Raw genomic sequence first — 17,486 nt, 5'->3', positions numbered from 1 at the left:
CGTGTGGGTAATCAACAGCATAATCATCCTAGATGGTTTTAATTAGGAAGCAAAGGGTTTTTGTCCGAGCAAAGGGGCAGTCATCCCTACCCACTCTGTGACTAAATTTGCTTTTCCACAAACTGAGATTACATAAGGAAAGAAGCTGTTTCTAAACGTTGTCCTGTCCGCTGTGGTGCGAGGAAGCGCGCAGCTGGAGTCCGCGTGGGATCTGCTCCCTGCTGAGAACCCTGCGGCGAGGCCGAGCGCCTCCGAGGCTACGCAAGGCCCGGGAGCGGCAGCACGGCCTCGGGGAGGGGAAGCGCGGCTCGGACCGACCCTCCCGGCCCCGGGAGAGCCGCGGCCCCTCGGCGCTGCCCGTCCGTCCGTGAGGGAGCGGCCCGCCGCCCTGACGGGAGCGTTCTCGGGCAGGCGGGACGCGCACGGCCCGCCACTTCCTGCCCCGCGGCCCGTCACTTCCTGCCCTGCCTCGTCACTTCCTGCCCCGCGGCCCGTCACTTCCTGCCCTGCCTCGTCACTTCCTGCCCCGCCCGCAGCCCCACGCCCTTTCCGGTGCAGGCGGCCGACATGGTGGGTACCGCTGCCCGCCTCGGGAGAGGCTCCCGGCTCGGCCCGGCCGCGCCTTCGGGGCAGCACTGGCCACCGCGGCTCCGAGTGGGCCTGGGGGCGCGCCCGCCGGGCCGGGCCGGGCTGCGGGGCCTCGGGGTCGGCGTCGGCGTCCGGGCGGGGCCTTCGCGGGGTGGGGCGCGTGCGGTGGACGGCTCCCGTTTTTTCGGGCGAATCGGTGTTTTTTCTCAACTTTACAGAAAGATTTCGTTCGCAGCCTTTTCCTGGGAAGGATTTAGCCAGACTGAAGAGCGACGATGAGAGATACGCGATCTGCCCCGTGTTCAAAGCGGACAGAGCCGTCCGTTTCCCAGTGGCTGCTGCTGGTGTTGCCTGAACGATGCCGAGGTGGAAAAACCCCTTGAACTGACAATACAACTGTTTTGTTGGTGCTTTTTACAGGGGACGCCGCAAAAGGATGTTGTAATAAAACCCGATGCCCCGAGCACGTTGCTTTCAGAGAAACATGCGGACTATATAGCTTCATACGGAACAAAGAAAGACGATTATGTAGGTATCGATTTGTTTCAGTACAGCTGTGGTTTTATTACAGCGATAGTAATCCTTATTTACTTGCTCAGAGTTAAGGGTTATATGCATGCTCACAAGCTAATTGTTCCTTGCCCTGCAATCCAAACTATAAAAGAAAGATGTCTTTGTTAATTTCCTTAGGTCTGTGATGAGTTCTGGCATGTATTATCTGAGTATAAATGTGAAGATTATCGGTTTAGCTCTGAGACCTGAGGAATTAACTACTTATTGCTTCTTAATGTGCTAGAATGCACGAGGAGTATAGCTGCATTTACACATTGCTCTTTCAATGGGATCACCAATGGAATCTCACCACAGCACTGCATTGTGCTTGCTGGGTTCGATAAACACTTTAACAAACATCAGCTTTACAGTCGTAGGTCATCAGATGTAGCTCACAACAATTGAATTCCAGTTCCAGTAGATGAAAAATGTCAATAACTGCTTATGTCTGAAGTTGCAGTTACCTTTACTGTCCACAAGACCTGCGCTTAAAAAGTACTGCATGTAGAAAATGTTTACGGGTAGTGTAGCTGATGTAATCACTGTAAGAGAATTCAACGTGAAATGTCACTTCTTAGTGCAACTTTAGATTGTGGCAGTTCTGACGCTTGGAAGTAAGTTTCACTAAATGTTAGACTTGTTATTTTTTAGATTAGTTGGGGTGGTAATTTGAGTGGTGGTTTGGACGCCAGGATAATACCTGGTGATCTGAAGTGAACTGCTGGCTAACTACTTGTATGTGTTTGACATTGAGCTTGATGCTTTGAACTAGAAAATAGAGTGGAGGAAGGGTGTGTAGTATGTGCAGATACACGCGTGTGCCGTGTGTCTCTGTGTACGTGTGTACAGGATACTTGCGAGTGGCCGATCCATAGTAAGTTGTTAATGGAATGGAAGATGGTTGATGTATTGAAAGCTTTTGTAAATGTTAACTGATGTGTTTTCATTGCTCTATACTGATCTGTTTATCTGATTAAGAACTAAAATAATGCACTACTTAGGAATACTGTATGTCGGAGTATTTGAGGATGAGTGGTGTTTACTGGGGGCTGACAGCAATGGATCTCATGGGGCAGCTGCACCGAATGAACAAAGAAGAAATTCTGGCATTCATCAAATCATGTCAACATGAATGTGGTGGAATAAGTGCCAGCATAGGGCATGATCCTCATCTTCTGTATACCCTCAGTGCTGTCCAGGTAAATGTAACAGGGTAATTTTAGAAGAAAAACATTTGTAATGAATGATTTTGATGACTTCTGGTTTATGAACCAGGTACTGTTGGATGCCAATGACAAAAACTATTTTGGTACCTTATTCAAAAAAAAAAATCTAGTGTACAAAACTTTAGGATTTGGCTGTATCATTTCTTAAAAAATTGTCAGATTTGGGAGCATTGTGCTTTTAATGATCATTTAATGGTGATTACATTCTTGATAAATTTTGTAAGTCTTCTTGAAATATTTCTTAGGTACAGGTTTTACTGGAGTTTTTTGTAGATAATTTTGGACTTTATTCTTCTTAGGTTACACTGAGGTGAAAGATATGTATGTCCAGAATAAGAGTACAGTTTGGGATTTTAATTTTGTGTATATTACTATATATTATGATTGCTATATAGCATATTAATTCATAATTATGTAATATTTATATAAACTATATGTGAAGTGTATAATTATGTTTAGACTTCCGTAATGTACAAAAAAGCATTGTAGTACTCAGTTCTTGTGTTCCTCCAATCTGCTTTTTTTGGATATAACTTACAAATTATGTCAGTCTGTTCAGCATTTTATTTATTTATTTGGTGTGTACTCTTCTCCCAAGAAGTTTTTACACTATCACCATTACAGGTTTAATTTCTCACTATTTCTTGTGTCTGGTTTTTTTTGTTGTTTTTGTTTTGTTCATCTCATGTGAACCCCCGTGGAAAAAAGTACTGAAAAGGCTCAAATGCTTCTGAACAATTGCTTGCATAATATATCTCTAGTCCAGTCTTAGGGAAGAAATATTTAAATGGTGTTACAAATGAATAAGATAGCATCCTGTTTTAGGAGGAAAGGGTGTTGGATTTAAAGTGTTAGGTTTGAAACCCTTAGCTAGAACAGAGGAACGCTGTTTTCTTGGGTCAGTGAGGAGTGTTGGCATGTATTATCTGCTCTGAAATTGATACTTATCACCATTTTAGCTCAAGAATTACTCTGAGCACCAGGAAACTAAAATTTCTTTAGGCTGTGAGGTTTGAACTTTTCCAGACTGTCCCATCAGGCTCCTTTCACGAGTTCTAATCCAGTCTAAGGAAAATGGGGTACAATTATCAGCTTGTTTCCTTTTACATATTAGAGATGTTAGTTCTTAAACACTCGCTGTGAGGTTAATGGTTGGACTAGATGATCTTCAGGTCCTTTCCGACCTAGATGATTCTGTGATTCTAAATACCTGATGTTACTAGGAGATTTTTCATGTTAACTGAATGCAGCTCTAGATGTGCACAGTTGAAGTGTCAGCAAGTGCTGATGTAAAATCGTTGTGGTGAACTTAACCAGCGTGTCCTAGTGAGCATGCATGGTCTTAGTGAACAAACACCACTGAGTCCTGTCTGCATATCCAGAATGGGTAAAGGGTCAGGTCGCATCTTCCTTCGATCACAGTTCGTAGTAATTTGTTCGGATTTGCTTTTTAAGAAGCATGCTATGATTATGTATTTTCTGTTGGAGTTCAAATTCTTTTTGCGTTGCCGTAAGACTTAAATTTTATCTAACAGTTAAAAGATTGCAGCTAACTTTAAGTGTTCGAAGTCATAGATGTTGATATTTTTCAGGATTGCACTATAATATTGCTTAGCTTCAACTGTTCTTCTATTATGCTATTTGTAATAAATTCATAATTACTGTCTATACAAATTATGCAAATTATGAGTAAAAACAGGAAGGCAGCTGGGGCTCAGAAGGAGTACTGGTTTTGCATGACATTGTGTCATGTGGGTTTACTGGTTCAAATCAGTGCTAGCTCAGAAAACTTTGTATCCCCTACTGTGACCTTTATTTTTCTTCCAGAATATATTGACTGTACAGTTTGTGTCTAACTATATTATTCATACTTTTTCTTAAATTACTGCAATTTGGTTCTCCTTGTTATATTTAAAAATGAAATGTAAATAAAAATCTTATAATTCAAAACTAGTAATTGCTGCACGCTTGGACTGTAAGTGGTATTAGTAACTAACTGCTTAACTTACACTTGCACATGTTCAAGTAGCAGCAGTGTACAAACTACAGATTTTTAAGTCTAGGATGTCATTGCCTCATTACAAAATTTAACCATAATCAAGTCACTGTTCTACATAATGCTAGCATAAAAACAAATAAACCTGATCATGGTTTTGAAAGGAGAGCTGGAAGTTGGAAAGTAACAAAGCATGAAAGAGTTCAGCTTGAATTGCCTGTATTTTCATTTGAGAATTTCGTAAAGTTTTTAGACAGAGATAGATGAACTGCAGTGAATGAAAATTTATTTTAATAAGCCTTACCAAATAGTATTCACAGTCAATTAAAGTTTTTTATGAATCTAGGATTTTTTCTTTTTAAAGAATTAAATTTTTAAAATTTTTGCCTCTTTGATTATTGCTGTCGTCTTTTTTTCCAGATTCTTATCTTATATGATAGTCTCCATGTTGTTGATGTAAATAAAATTGTTGAATATATACAGAACTTGCAAAAAGAAGATGGATCATTTGCTGGAGACAAATGGGGTAATTTTTTGATACCTAAATCTAAATTTAATGACTAGGTTAACATGTGTAAGTCAGTGAACTTAATGTTTCTTTGGATGATCTTTTTGCTTATGAACACTTTTGCATGTGAACACTTCTATTTTCCGAGTTATGAAAAATGAGGTTTTGTGAAGGACAGAGCTGTATTTCATTCTTTCATGAATATTCTAAACTTCATTTCCATTCTTGTATTAAAAATAAATTGTCTAGCTCTTAAAAAAGAAAGCTTTTGGGCATTTGTAACTTGACAGTACTTTGGTATACTGGCTGTTCTATTCCATAAGGGATGTTTCGTGCTTGCTATTTAATGTCAGTCAGTTACGGTCTTTATCCATGTTGGCTGTGAAAGGATCTCTCACTATATGGGAATGAGAAAAAACTAGTTTTGTTCTTATGAACTTCTCTTAATACTAATTTTGTTTCTGCACATAAATTCTTTATGAACAGATTTTTAGGCCAACACAAATATTTAGTCACTCTAAAAATACTTGTCCCTATGGAACACTTAAAATTTAATAGAATGTGTTGCATATCACTCATGTTATTGTTCTGGTAGAATTCATCAGTCAGGATCATGGCAGCGTATGTACGCTGCTGTAAAGGTAGCAGTTCTGTGTTAAAATGGTTCGTAGTTTGCTGCATCCTTTTTGCTGCAGTACTGAACAAACGTACTGAACGCACAGTGGATTTACCTTATTTCTGAAAGGCAGTCACAGCGCAGCTGAAGGAGTTTGCACCTGATGTAGTACAGAACAGTGTGTGTTTGTTTTATACGTCTCAGCTTGTGGTTTTCTTAAGAAGAAAAGTCTTGCATCAGTTTGACTAAAAAAAATGAATGTTTGTGGCTGGGTTCAATTTTAAATCTTGACTTCAAGTATTAATTGCTTGGAGTTTGTGCTAAGAGAGTTGTACTGGTGTGGAATTGCCAGGCAGCCGTTCTGCTGTAGGCAGTGTTTTCTGTTTAGCTTCCAGCTGTGCGTATGCAAAAGAAAACTCACAACTTTCACCAGTCTTCCTCTAAAACCAAAAATGTCTTCTGCTGCCTGGATTTAAGACAGATCACGAGTTGTGTCTGAGTATTTCTGAGTCCACTGCTCTGCAGTTATCTAGTAGAGCACTACATGTAAACTCTAAAATTATGTACTTATTTGTAAATTATCACTAGTTGAATTGGTTTGGATGTAGATCTGACTACACACCAGCTCAAATGAGTTGTCACTTTTATGTGCAGTAAACATACATGGGCTGGAAAAGGAAATAGTATGGGGGCAGTTTTTAACTAGTACTTTAACATTTTGTTGCATATTTTCAGTGGTGATTTAAATGTATTTTTGTTACTGGTAATTAAAATTCTCTTATTTCATTCCCTGCTCCCTGTGTTCTAGGAGAAATAGATACAAGGTTCTCCTTCTGTGCTGCAGCAACTCTTGCGCTTCTGGTAAGTCCTGTATCATTATATAGGTATGTCCTCTCGTATTACTTACACAAATACTGCTGAAGTTTCTGCAGTTATGAGCTTGGTAGAATATAAAGTGCATTAGTTGCTTTTCTGACTTGCAGGGAAAGCTGGATGCTATTGATGTGGAGAAGGCAGTAGAATTTGTTTTGTCCTGTATGAACTTTGACGGAGGATTTGGTTGTAGACCGGGTTCTGAATCACATGCAGGACAGGTGAGTGTTTCTTTATATGGAGATATTTTAAATTAGCAAGTGTCATGTACTCCCTGCAGATGTTTCTTTGCAACATTTATCAGTGATGTCAATTGGTGAACCTTTCTTGTTTCCCAAATGCCTAATTTTAGTACCTTAGTCAAAATAAATTAACAAATAGGTAGATCAATCTGAGGAGATGAGTAGAGACTTAGGAGGTTGTAGTGTGGGAAACAAAAGATCGTAAGGGAAGAACTTTTAGGATTGTATTTCAATCTTCACATAGTGAAGTTGCAATAGAATGAGGATTTTTAGAGAATTTGAAATTGATATTAATGGAGACATTGGACTAGATCTGTCATTGCGTCTGATAAATCATAATGACACATAAAGGTCAATTGTATACTATGTTTGATAATTATCAGCTGATGAACTCAAAAAAAAAAAAGACTTGAACCTTCTCAAGGGGAGGTTTGCTTGATTTTTTGAGGAAGGCCAGTTTTAGGATGAGATGCTTAACTCAGGCATGGGAACACTGATCATGTTTTGTTGTAGGCACTAAAGAGTGTTTTGCTAGTGACAGTGAGTTGTGAAAATGCTCAAGTTGAGAAGAGGATGCAGTAGTGTAATTGGAACACATTAAGGGATCTCTCAAGGAAGAGAATCTCAATGACTTCTTCCAGCAAAAATGTTACAAAAAAAACTACGTTTCCTATTTTTATTTTTTTCATGGAAGGGATTATTGCGCTTAACCTGAATTTGTGAATAGAAATCAACTTCTAATAAATATTTTAATGCTGTTGAAATCACCTGTTTATTTTGCATAATTATGGTGAGCAGTGCCATAGCCAGGATTTACATCAGCACATGAAAATGTTAGAGGTATTTTGTTGAGAAAAAGTGTTGGGTGTGTCGTGTCCCCCGCCCCTATCCTTTTTTAAAATCAGGGGGGAAAAAAAAAACAATTAAACCTGGTACATGTATCTTATCTTACAAGTTTTATCTACAGTAGCATTGCCCGTACAGTCTAAATGGCTGGACTATGTTCTAGTACTCAGGGAAGTCAGATTAAGTAGCTGAACCCAGTCTGCAGCTGGCATTTCCTGGGAGGATTAGATCTGCTGTGCATATTCATATGCTCCTTAAAATGCTGTAAAGGGCAGCTCCTTCCCCTGCACAGTAGTTCAAAAGTTTTCTGGGAATAGCCCATTTATTTTGCAGTATTCTTGGATAGGCACATCCCTGTTGATGTGTGCTTTTGTTGGGTTTTTTTGTTTTTTCTGGGATGTGTTTTATTAGGAAAAGGCTATTACGAGCAGTCTTCAGTTGATACTGTGGTTTCTTGCAGTTTGTGCTTAGCTGCTTTCTTAGTGACTGCATGGAAATGTGACCGGAATATGCTGTTGCACTATAGATGTTATTGTGCAGGAAAAAATAAAATGGGGATTAATTAATTAATTAAAAGTAACCCTGACATGACTAGATATATGTGGGATTGCCAGGATAGTTCATGACCAGGGTTAATCTGTTTCTGCTAGAGAATTCACTTGGTCTTTAGTTTGCTCTCCACAAGCCTTAGGGTGAGGCACATACAGGAGCAAACCATAGGCTGGATGCAAATTTTTCATAAAGTACCCAGCCTGCAGAAATCAGTTTGAGTACTCTGGCTTGAGAGTCTGTGTTTTTAAAATAAAACTGTATGGTTCTACCTGATCTTTTATGATCTTTTTCCAAAACTTGCATTAGTGTCTTACACTAGTAAAATCTTCCTGTTCTATAATTACATTGTGCAACTGGTACTTTTATGCAAAAGCAACTGTAACAATAACATACTTTTCTAATGGAAAAGTAGAATGAATTTGAAACTAGAAGTTGAAATGTGTGTTTGTGTTGTGCTTGCATGACAGTATTCCTCCTTTGAGATCTTCCTGCATTTAGTCTGCTAAACTATACTTAGTTTTTAAATACACAAAAAATTTATGTCTGTAATTTTAGATCTATTGTTGCACAGGATTTCTGGCTATAACAGACCAGTTGCATCAAATCAATGTTGATTTACTGGGTTGGTGGCTTTGTGAACGTCAGTTACCTTCTGGAGGCCTCAATGGACGACCAGAGAAGGTATTAGGTGGCTTCTTTTTCTTTGTTCAAACCTCAATAGAGATTATTTTTTCTAAACCTGGAAATTACTTCCATTACTTCTGGAAAATGTCATGACTTCTATGAAATATTAGTAAACTTCTCAAAGAAGTCAGGCCTTCATTTTGATTCTTCATTTTGTCACTAATACTTGTTAGGCAGTCCTCAGCTATGCTTAGCTTGAGTCCTCAGTTTAGGAAAGTGCACATGCTGAAGTACGTCTTGCTGATCATTTGAACCAGTATCCGGTTAAATCAGGACTTGAATATTTTCTGACACTGGGAATGATTACTCCTGTAGGATTTGTACAAAAATTACTGTTTTACTGGACATAAATCCTGAGTGTAGTAGTGTTCCTCATCACACTAGAAAATTGTGTAACCTAGAATAATCTCCACTGGCAAACAGATAACCAACCAACAGATTTTTTTTTTTTAAATGGAACTAGTTGATATGAAGTTCTTTGTACTTACTCCTGGAAGAGGTGCTGGGTGTTTTTAGTCTCTCCCAAAGAAGGTGGAGGCCGTTTCAAAATCATATTCTTGTGGTTTTGTTTAAGAAGGGAAGAGATTTGAAAAAGACACTCCCTTCCTGAAAAAGGGAAGTCCTCTGGAAAGATACTGCATCCAGGAACTCGTTTACCCCAAAGAAACTCTTTATGTTGTTTCTCTGCAACAGTATTATGATAGCACACCTAGTAATTTGCAGAATCACCAATAAAATCTGCAGTGTCATGTTTAAAACAAAATCAAATAATAATCTGCTCCTCTACTTGGCAGTTACCTGATGTGTGTTATTCATGGTGGGTGCTAGCATCTTTGAAGATGATTGGTAGGCTACACTGGATTGACAGAGAGAAACTGCGCTGTTTTATTTTGGCTTGCCAGGATGAGGAGACTGGAGGATTTGCTGACAGACCAGGAGATATGGTAAATAATACTTTATTAAATAAAATATACGTAAGTGACAATTTCAACTCAAAAAAGTAAGTTTCCTCCTTAGAGTGTAACAACTCGTGATCCAGGTGTCAGCGTTTTGCAGAGGCTGCAGTTTACTGTGAAGGAAAGAGTAGGGTAGGGTCACGTTCGAAGGCTTAACTTCGGGAGCATGTGTTTTATGTTGTGCTTGCCCTGTAGTATCCCCCACTGCAGTCAGTTGCCATTCCTTACAAATTCTGGTTTGGTTCCCGTAACACATACTGCACAAACCTCTTCTCACAAGACCACTTGGAAGATCTCTGTAAAAATACTGTTTGGTGTTTTTTGGAGAATAGGTGGTTTTTTGGGGGGGTTGTTTTGTATTATAAAACAATACTCAAGCTAGAGTCCAGCTCAGGATAAGTAGTCTTCAACTCTCTTGGTGGTTTTGCCTGATCTAAATGAGTCATAAGTTTTTATTAAGAATCCTTATATGCTAACTTGTGTTGTGTGCTGGCCTGCCCACTGAATAAATACGGTCACTGGCATTTGTCTAGATGAGGGAGGAAGCAGCTTTTGTGATAACATTATGAAGAGGCTGGAGGTGTGGATTTTCTGCTTGGTTGAGAGAGCAGTTGTGGTTTAGCTGGTCTGTTCTCTCTGGTTTCAAGTGGAAATAATTGAGACTGTCCAGGTAAAATGGCAAATAAAGTTCATATCTTTCAAAGGTTGCTGGACAGATAAAATTAAAAGTATTATGAAACTTCAGTGCAATTCCTATAGAACACTTGTCTGCTTACTTGTCAACGGTCAGGGTGAAGTCTTAGATGATTATGTCTTCTCCTCTCTCCAGCAATGCATTAAAAACGGAAGTAGCTTTCTATTCCTTTGCAAGCTGATACATTATTCCCACTTTCAGGAGGGGGAGAAATCTCTTTACTCTTGTCTGTCATTTGGAAAGTGTTTGATGTTCTTAAAATGGGAGGATTTTTGTATTTATCATTAAAGAGCGTTATAATGTTGCTAAAGAGCACATGAGGAATTTATGGAAGTGGTACTTGTAAATGATCAAATTTGCTTTTAAAATAATCTTTGTTTCTGCTGCCCTATGACATTGCATGCTAATAGGGACACATGAGTGCTTCCTGCCAAATTCAGAGTTGAAAATCATCTTAGCAGCAGACTATCGACAAGCATCTCTAAGTAAATCATAGTATTGTAAGTGCATGCTGTGGAAATTGTCTTGCCTCTCAACATGCGTCAGCACAAGTGAAAGTTTGTTCAGTTGCCTTGTCTTTTCCAGCATAGAGATTTGCAGTTCTCTTGCTAGATAACAAAAGCTTTATGTCATACAAATGAAAAGCTGATTGACTTTTGGAAATGCAATTGTTTCTTTCTTCTCCCAGGTGGATCCATTTCACACCTTATTTGGAATCGCTGGACTATCTTTATTAGGAGAAGAACAAATTAAGGCTGTCAGCCCTGTCTTTTGTATGCCAGAAGATGTCCTTCGAAGAATTAATGTACAGCCTGAGCTTGTGAGTTAAGCCTCATAGAGACAAAAGGTTGACATGCCCAGTTGCTTTGGTTTTACTGATTTAAGTAATCTCATCTCTGAAACCGTTAGCATATTCTTCTTTGAAATGTGTTTACATTGCGAAAGTAAAGCAATAGCTTTACTGTGGGCTTTGTCACTTTGTAAACTGTATCGGAACAGGCTGACTCTAATAATCTGAGTGTAACGTGTTCTTTGGTTGTATATAAGAGATGTAGAAACATTTCTGTATCTAAATATATGGGCCTTTGCAGTTTTTTTGAATATTCAAGTCAAAGCAATAGTGTGAATGCTTAATTTTTGTATTCCTGTGATATCAACAATGCTAGCAACTGTCTTTACACAAGCATGTTTTGATGGTGGGTCACACAAAGCACTTTAAAAGAATATAAAAAAAATCCCAAACAGAACCCTACTTAAGCCATGCACTTAATGCCACACACTTGTGTATTCAATTCTTGTTGTTGACATTTGCCCTCACTTTTATATACTGAGAAACATTCTGATAGTAATTGATACCAGTGAAAACAGAAATTATGGTTCCCTCAAGTATATAAATGTCTTCATTTATTGATGAGTCCCTTTAGATAAAATTTTGCTGATATTTGAAGTTGGGCATACCTTGAGTATGTATAGTGAAACTTGCTAACATCAAGCATTCTAGGAAGGTCCCTGTAGGTCAGTGACTTGTAACTGAATACAGAGTTGATCCTAAATTTGTTGCTGGGTTGAAATCCTGCTTTCATAGCTTTTAAGACAGTAACTGCCAACACATGATTGTGGTGTAATTGAGAATAAAACTAGCCATGGAAAATACATGTTCTCTCAAGGATGAAGTCCTGTTTGTCTTCACAGAAGCCCTAAAATTGCCTCTTAATTTACATTCTGCACACCCTGGCTGAGACTGAATGATATTCCTGTTGAAATATACAGTAAAAGGTAATTGTGAAGGGGAGGAAATCTTTGATAATCTCTGTACTTACGCTTAAGGAAGGTCTAAAATTGTTTCAACCACAGTTTTAAAAGCCAGCTGGTTAGTTTTATTCAGCCCATTTGTGTTAGTGGAGGGTAAGCTAGAACTGGACAAAGTAGCGTTTTGATAGACCTTTACTTGTAGGGAATTTCAGTGAGAGAATGCGTGTTTGAATGCTCAAGTATTTTTAATGATTTTTTTTAACCCTTCTCAGCAGGCTTTTAGGTAAGGTAAAACCCTACTCTTTTTAGCTGTCCAGCTGCCTGATGGTCAAAGCCTGGAATTAATTTCTTTTTCAAGGTTTGGAAAAAAGTTAGAGTAGGCTTCGTGTTGAGTCTGAGGGAATGAGCACTAATCAGGTTTTATCAAACGGCAAAGTTTAACAAAATCGTAAAATAAATTTTTCTCATTCCAGGTTACCTTTGCAAGTGATGCTTCTTTTCATCTAATAAGGCACTGTTCAGTACATAGGAATTTGTGTAGACAAAATAGAATCCTCTTCAGAATTTCTAGTCTAGTATATACTCACGCACCCTGGGAATTAATATGTGCGTGACACTGCATGACAGTGTAGGACACTTCGCTGTAGGTTGAAATCCTGTTAATATTATTGGAGTTTTTCTCTGAAGAAGGTCTGGTCAACTTCATTTCCTACATCAGCTGTGATTTGTAAGGATCTTGTAAGATTATAGGTTAAAGGGGTGAGTATGTACACAAACTAAGAACTTTTAAAGAATACTCTTGCATTCTTTACATCAGTTTTTCAAACTGCTGTATTTGTACAAGGAGAATCATCACAATTTTTCTTATGCAAACAAAGTTACATTTTCTGTTAAATGGACTGTGAAAAAAATTACTTGCCCCGTGTGTCTATGTTAAAATTTACGTCATTTTGATGCAGATTACATTGTTAGTGTCTACCTCTATTTTGTTAAAAGTATTGATCAGAATTTCTTGGTTTATGTGGTTAGAAACTTTTCAGTAATTAATTTGCTCTTCTCAGTCTTGAGTTGCTGGACCTTTATTAAAGGCTTTCAGAAATTTGTACTTTCATAACTTTTCTTTCCCATGGAAATCTTTATATGGAAAGATCCTGATGTTGTCTTAGTACTTGATCTTAAGTACTGTAGTGTAGCCAGCATTCCCAGAAATAAATTTTGCAGGATGCTGTATGAGAATGTGCAAAAGAATAATGAGTAATTCAGGTACATAAAATTGTGTGTCTGTGGGTATGTTTATTAAAAGAAAAGGGGGGGGTGTGGGTGCGGGTGAATCAACAACTCTCAAAGAACATGATCAAGTCCAGAGGTGTGCGCTTTATTCCAAAGCGGTTTCCTTTTGGTTTTGTTGAGATAGCTTGGTTAGGCAAATTCAGCCTTACGATTCATGACCAGAAGGAAGGAAGGAAGGTGGAAGATGAACATTCCTTTTGTTTCTGGTTTTCTTGCCGTTCACTTGGATTTCTGTCAGAGAAGAGGAGAAGGTCTAACAGCAGCCTCAGGAGTCTGAATGCATATGGGAAGTTCAGTGTAGGACTTGAAATTCAGGACAGTAACTGGAATTGGCACCTCCTGTCTTCCATCGTTTGCAGTGAACGTTAAGTTTCTGATGCTCAGATTTGTAAAGCTCGTTGGCAAGAGCCCGGCCTGCCCTGAACAAGGAGGCAGGGGCGATGCGGTCCGGATGCCAGCTGAGGAGCTGCAACGGGGTAAGACTCCTGTGAAGCTGAACAGCCACCAAACTACACCTGTCCACAAAGAGTTGTGGCCTGGTAAGGCCTAGCTTCAGTTTAGAGTTTTGTCAATGCAGACATATTAAAATCCAGAATCAAAATGTTGTCAAGATATTGTGAGTTTTAGTGGTGTATGTTCCATGGTAATATATAGTGTTGTAAAACATGCACAGAAGGACACAACTCGATGTCAACAAGCTTTATGGCTTTAATGGGGATTTTTTGTATCTAAACTCTTGAGCAGGAGGAAAACATCTGTGAACTCAGGCTAGAAGTTTCTGAATGTTGAAGAATGAAGGTGAGACAATTGATGTTCAAATGCCTTACTGCTGTTTGAAAGAGCAGAGCCTGTCGTTACTGTCTGTAATGGCGTGTTTGTAACGCCGCCGGTGCGTGCCCGGTGTCTGTACCGCCTGCCCGGCCGCGCTCGCGGCGGCAGCCGCGCCCCCGCCTTCGCTTCAGGCAGCGCCGCGCGCGGGTGCGCAGGCGCAGTGTGGGCGTGAGGCGCGCGCATGCGCGGGGGGCGGCGGGTGCCGCCATTTTGAGGGAGGCGGCGGGGCGGGCCGCGGGTGCCGCGGCGCAGCCGGTGCTCGCCCTGGGCTGGCGGCCATGCTGCGGGCGGGCGGCGGGGCGGCCGCCTCGGAGTCCTACACGGGCCGCAGCTCCTCCACGCCGGAGTTGGGCGGCCGGGCGGAGCACGCGCCTCGCTATACCCTCGGGCTGCTGCAGACGCCGCGCAGCACGGCCGACAGCACCGGCGACCTCTCCAGCGGCGGGGCGAGGCCGGGTAGCTCCAGCGGGGAAGGGCTCGCTCCCGGCCGGGCTGCCGGTGGTAGCAGGCAGCAGCCGCCGGTTCCCGGAAGAGGAGGTGGGGCGCGGCGTTGCCATCGCTGTCCGGGTCTTCACCCCTTTTTTTTTTTTATCCTCCTGCCCCCCTCCGGCCTTCGAAGGAGCTGTCACAAGCGGTGCTTGTACTGGGAAGGGGCAGTAGCAGCTCTTCGTCAGAGCAACTTTTTTTTCGTTCAGCGCGTCAGAGCAGCGGTAGTCGTTCCTCGCGCTTCTCTAAATAACTACTACTTTCTTTGTGTAAGCTTTCTAGATAGCAGTATCCGAGTTCCCTGCAGGAGTCAGACTGGTTTGAATTGCAACACAGGTTTGCTAGAGGCTGAACCACGTTCAGTTGGTTACGGGTTTGGATTTGGGTTTCGTTTGTTGGTTCATCAGACTTGATCCCACTGTCAAAGTCTGTATCTTAGCAGGCTGAAGAAAATGATTCAAATGCAATTTTTTTTCACTGGGAAAAAGTGTAAAAGAATTGGAAATTCTTTAAACACTTGCTGAAATGCATTCTGAAGTACACACATGTCCATTCTGTTTGAATTGGGAAAGAAGGTAGCGTGGTTTTGAGTAATTTACATGATCAGTCATCCTAAAAAACCCCAAACAACAACCAAACAAAACATAGAATGCTGATTTGAGTAGGGCATAAATTATCGTTAAATGTTGGTTTTAAAAAATATAGATGGTTTGGTTCATCTGGTCTTTAAAATTACATTTTTCCCCATGTTATTGTGAGGTTCTGTACACTCTAAGGTAATAGAAAAGTCTCTTCTGCCAAACTTCTGAGTGAACTTACACCAAAATCTAAGTGAATGCTATTTTTAAAAATCATCTGTATGCATTGCAATGCTGATTTGGCCAGTCTTAAAAAAAATATTTCGGTCTGAACTAATAATGGGGTTTTTTTCAGCTGTCACAGTTTTGTAAGATTTTAAAAAACCAAACACCACCACACAGCCCCAAAACCCCAGTGCTGTAAATATTTTTGTACCAACCATGAGAAAATGTCACACAGTTAATGGGTCATGTGAGAACAATACTCAAGTATTTTGTCTTGTAGATCAATTTTTAATGTAATAGAAGGAACAGAAACCTTTGGGTTTGCATGTTTCATTACCTGGAATGTTGTAAGTTTTAAGTGGAAAAACTGTTTATATTTTAATTTATTTTTTATCTTAAAAAGCAATTATCCAAATTAGATTAAGGACATAATGTTGTTTCAGTCAAGAGAACAGAAAATAAGTAAAATACTTTAAATAATTTATTGAAACTAGAGAATGGTCTGAGAAAAATAAATTTTACTGGACTTAAAAATGTAGATAAAGCTTAAGATACATGTGTAAAAGAAACTGTGGATAACGGATAACACATCCCAGGTTATTGTATGATTTCTGAGAGTTGAATCTTATAAATGCAAAGGAAGATGATTCTCAGCTGAATGAGTTCTTGAGGAGGGTTCTTGATTTTCTTTTGTCCTCAACTTAAAAAAAACCCAACCCTGTGCAGTTTCAGATACAGATTTTAAAACGTAGGCAAATGCAAAATAGAGCCGATGTATAGCATTCTTTCACAAATGAAGAATTCATTAGAATATGAAATTATACATTGTAAAGTGACTTCTGTTGTATTGTTTCAGTAGTGTAATCAAAGATTTGTATTGGAGCTTCAAGTAATGTTGTGAAAAATAGCCAATTTGATACAAGCTTGTTTTGAGAGAGACTGATTTTTATTTCGTTTTATCCTTTGGGAGAGTTTTTATAGAATGGCATTAAAGGTTGCTTGGATATCTCTAGTAAGAAAAATGAAATATTCTAAGCTGTATATTTATATATTGTTTTCTGAATAAAAACTGATTCAATTTTTTTTTTTTCAGCTGAATGATATACAACTTAATGTGTCTTTTTCACAACTTTTTTTTCTTCCCCCCCTTCCCCCAGAATCATATTTTGGGGACAGGAGTTCCTGTGTAGAGAATGCTAGCACATTGAATGTCTCGAGTTCTTCTGTGCGAGGCCTGAATAGCGCATGTGTAGCAAAAACACCTGCCTCTTGTAGTAGATCTGTTTGCAGAAGCCATACCCCTCTTATGGGCTATTCAGGTAAGGTTAACAGCTTTTAAAGGAAATAGTCCTACTTACCTTTCTAACACTATTTTATTAAACATAATTTTATTTTTTAATGTGATACAGTAAGATACTGAAATATATTCAAAACACAAAAGATAGTGTGTTTTGTAGTGCAGGGGGTGCCTGCTAATGAAAGATGGGCCCATAAGGGAAAATACTGCTTTAGGTACTGGGTAGATGTTCTGGCGCTGCAACCTCTTGTCACTTACTTTGCCTTCATGTATAAATCATCAACGTAGTTAGAGTCAGGCTTTTTTCAAGGTGTCCAAAATTGGATTATTTTTGTGGGCGTGTTGGTTTGTGTGGTGACTGAAGAGCTCAGATTTATGCATGTTTCTAATTAGGGTTTTATTTTAAGGCTTGTAGTGCATTGTACATCGCATATCATGATGTCATTCTCCAGTTTCTTCTTGCAAGTTTTATGCATTTTCCATCGGTATCTTCAGAGGTGTAGAAAGCTAGTTCTTCAGAAGAACACTTAAACAGTAGCATGTCGGGTAAATATTTTGTAGTGCTGCTTATGAACAAAGTAGTTCTGCAGGGTAATGATGCCTTGTGCCATGTTATGTGTCTCTGTGCTCAGGTAGTGCAGAAGTAATTGGGTTCAGAGTTCTTTCACAATCTGACTAATCATTATCAGTTCAG

The 17,486-nt window shown here is 39.6% G+C and overlaps 2 protein-coding genes and 2 non-coding genes across 4 annotated transcripts in view; all 4 read left to right on the top strand.

Moving 5' to 3' along the window:
• The first annotated feature begins 534 nt into the window (after positions 1 to 534).
• On the top strand, positions 535 to 13,145 carry RABGGTB (Rab geranylgeranyltransferase subunit beta). Its single transcript, XM_074905957.1, has 9 exons — positions 535 to 570; positions 1,009 to 1,116; positions 2,142 to 2,339; positions 4,783 to 4,888; positions 6,295 to 6,347; positions 6,470 to 6,580; positions 8,555 to 8,680; positions 9,478 to 9,627; positions 11,022 to 13,145. The coding sequence occupies exons 1-9, from the start codon at positions 568 to 570 to the stop codon at positions 11,160 to 11,162; spliced, it is 996 nt and encodes a 331-aa protein (XP_074762058.1). The 5' UTR covers positions 535 to 567; the 3' UTR covers positions 11,163 to 13,145.
• Positions 1,278 to 1,349, top strand: LOC141961554 (small nucleolar RNA SNORD45). The gene has a single exon (XR_012633786.1). It is a non-coding gene; the product is annotated as a small nucleolar RNA SNORD45 (small nucleolar RNA).
• Positions 3,264 to 3,349, top strand: LOC141961553 (small nucleolar RNA SNORD45). Its single transcript, XR_012633785.1, has one exon. It is a non-coding gene; the product is annotated as a small nucleolar RNA SNORD45 (small nucleolar RNA).
• A 1,281-nt stretch (positions 13,146 to 14,426) lies between the features above and the next one.
• The window catches only part of MSH4 (mutS homolog 4), a 32,194-nt gene continuing 29,134 nt past the window's right edge, over positions 14,427 to 17,486 (top strand). The window contains exons 1-2 of the mRNA XM_074905956.1: positions 14,427 to 14,743; positions 16,653 to 16,814. Coding sequence (XP_074762057.1) covers positions 14,485 to 14,743; positions 16,653 to 16,814 — 421 coding nt within the window. The 5' untranslated portion in view covers positions 14,427 to 14,484. The remainder of the gene's footprint in view (positions 14,744 to 16,652; positions 16,815 to 17,486) is intronic.

This window comes from Athene noctua, chromosome 5, assembly GCF_965140245.1.
Source record: "Athene noctua chromosome 5, bAthNoc1.hap1.1, whole genome shotgun sequence".
Lineage (NCBI taxonomy): Eukaryota > Metazoa > Chordata > Aves > Strigiformes > Strigidae > Athene > Athene noctua.
Note: the sequence above shows the minus strand (reverse complement) of the source record. Positions and strands in the feature narration are given on the sequence as shown.

What these genes read in the sequence shown, in the direction of transcription:
- RABGGTB (XM_074905957.1), top strand. An exon ending in CAGCAACTCTTGCGCTTCTG is followed by an intron (nt 6,348 to 6,469) that starts GTAAGTCCTGTA and finishes TCTGACTTGCAG; the next exon opens with GGAAAGCTGGATGCTATTGA. An exon ending in CTGACAGACCAGGAGATATG is followed by an intron (nt 9,628 to 11,021) that starts GTAAATAATACT and finishes TTCTTCTCCCAG; the next exon opens with GTGGATCCATTTCACACCTT.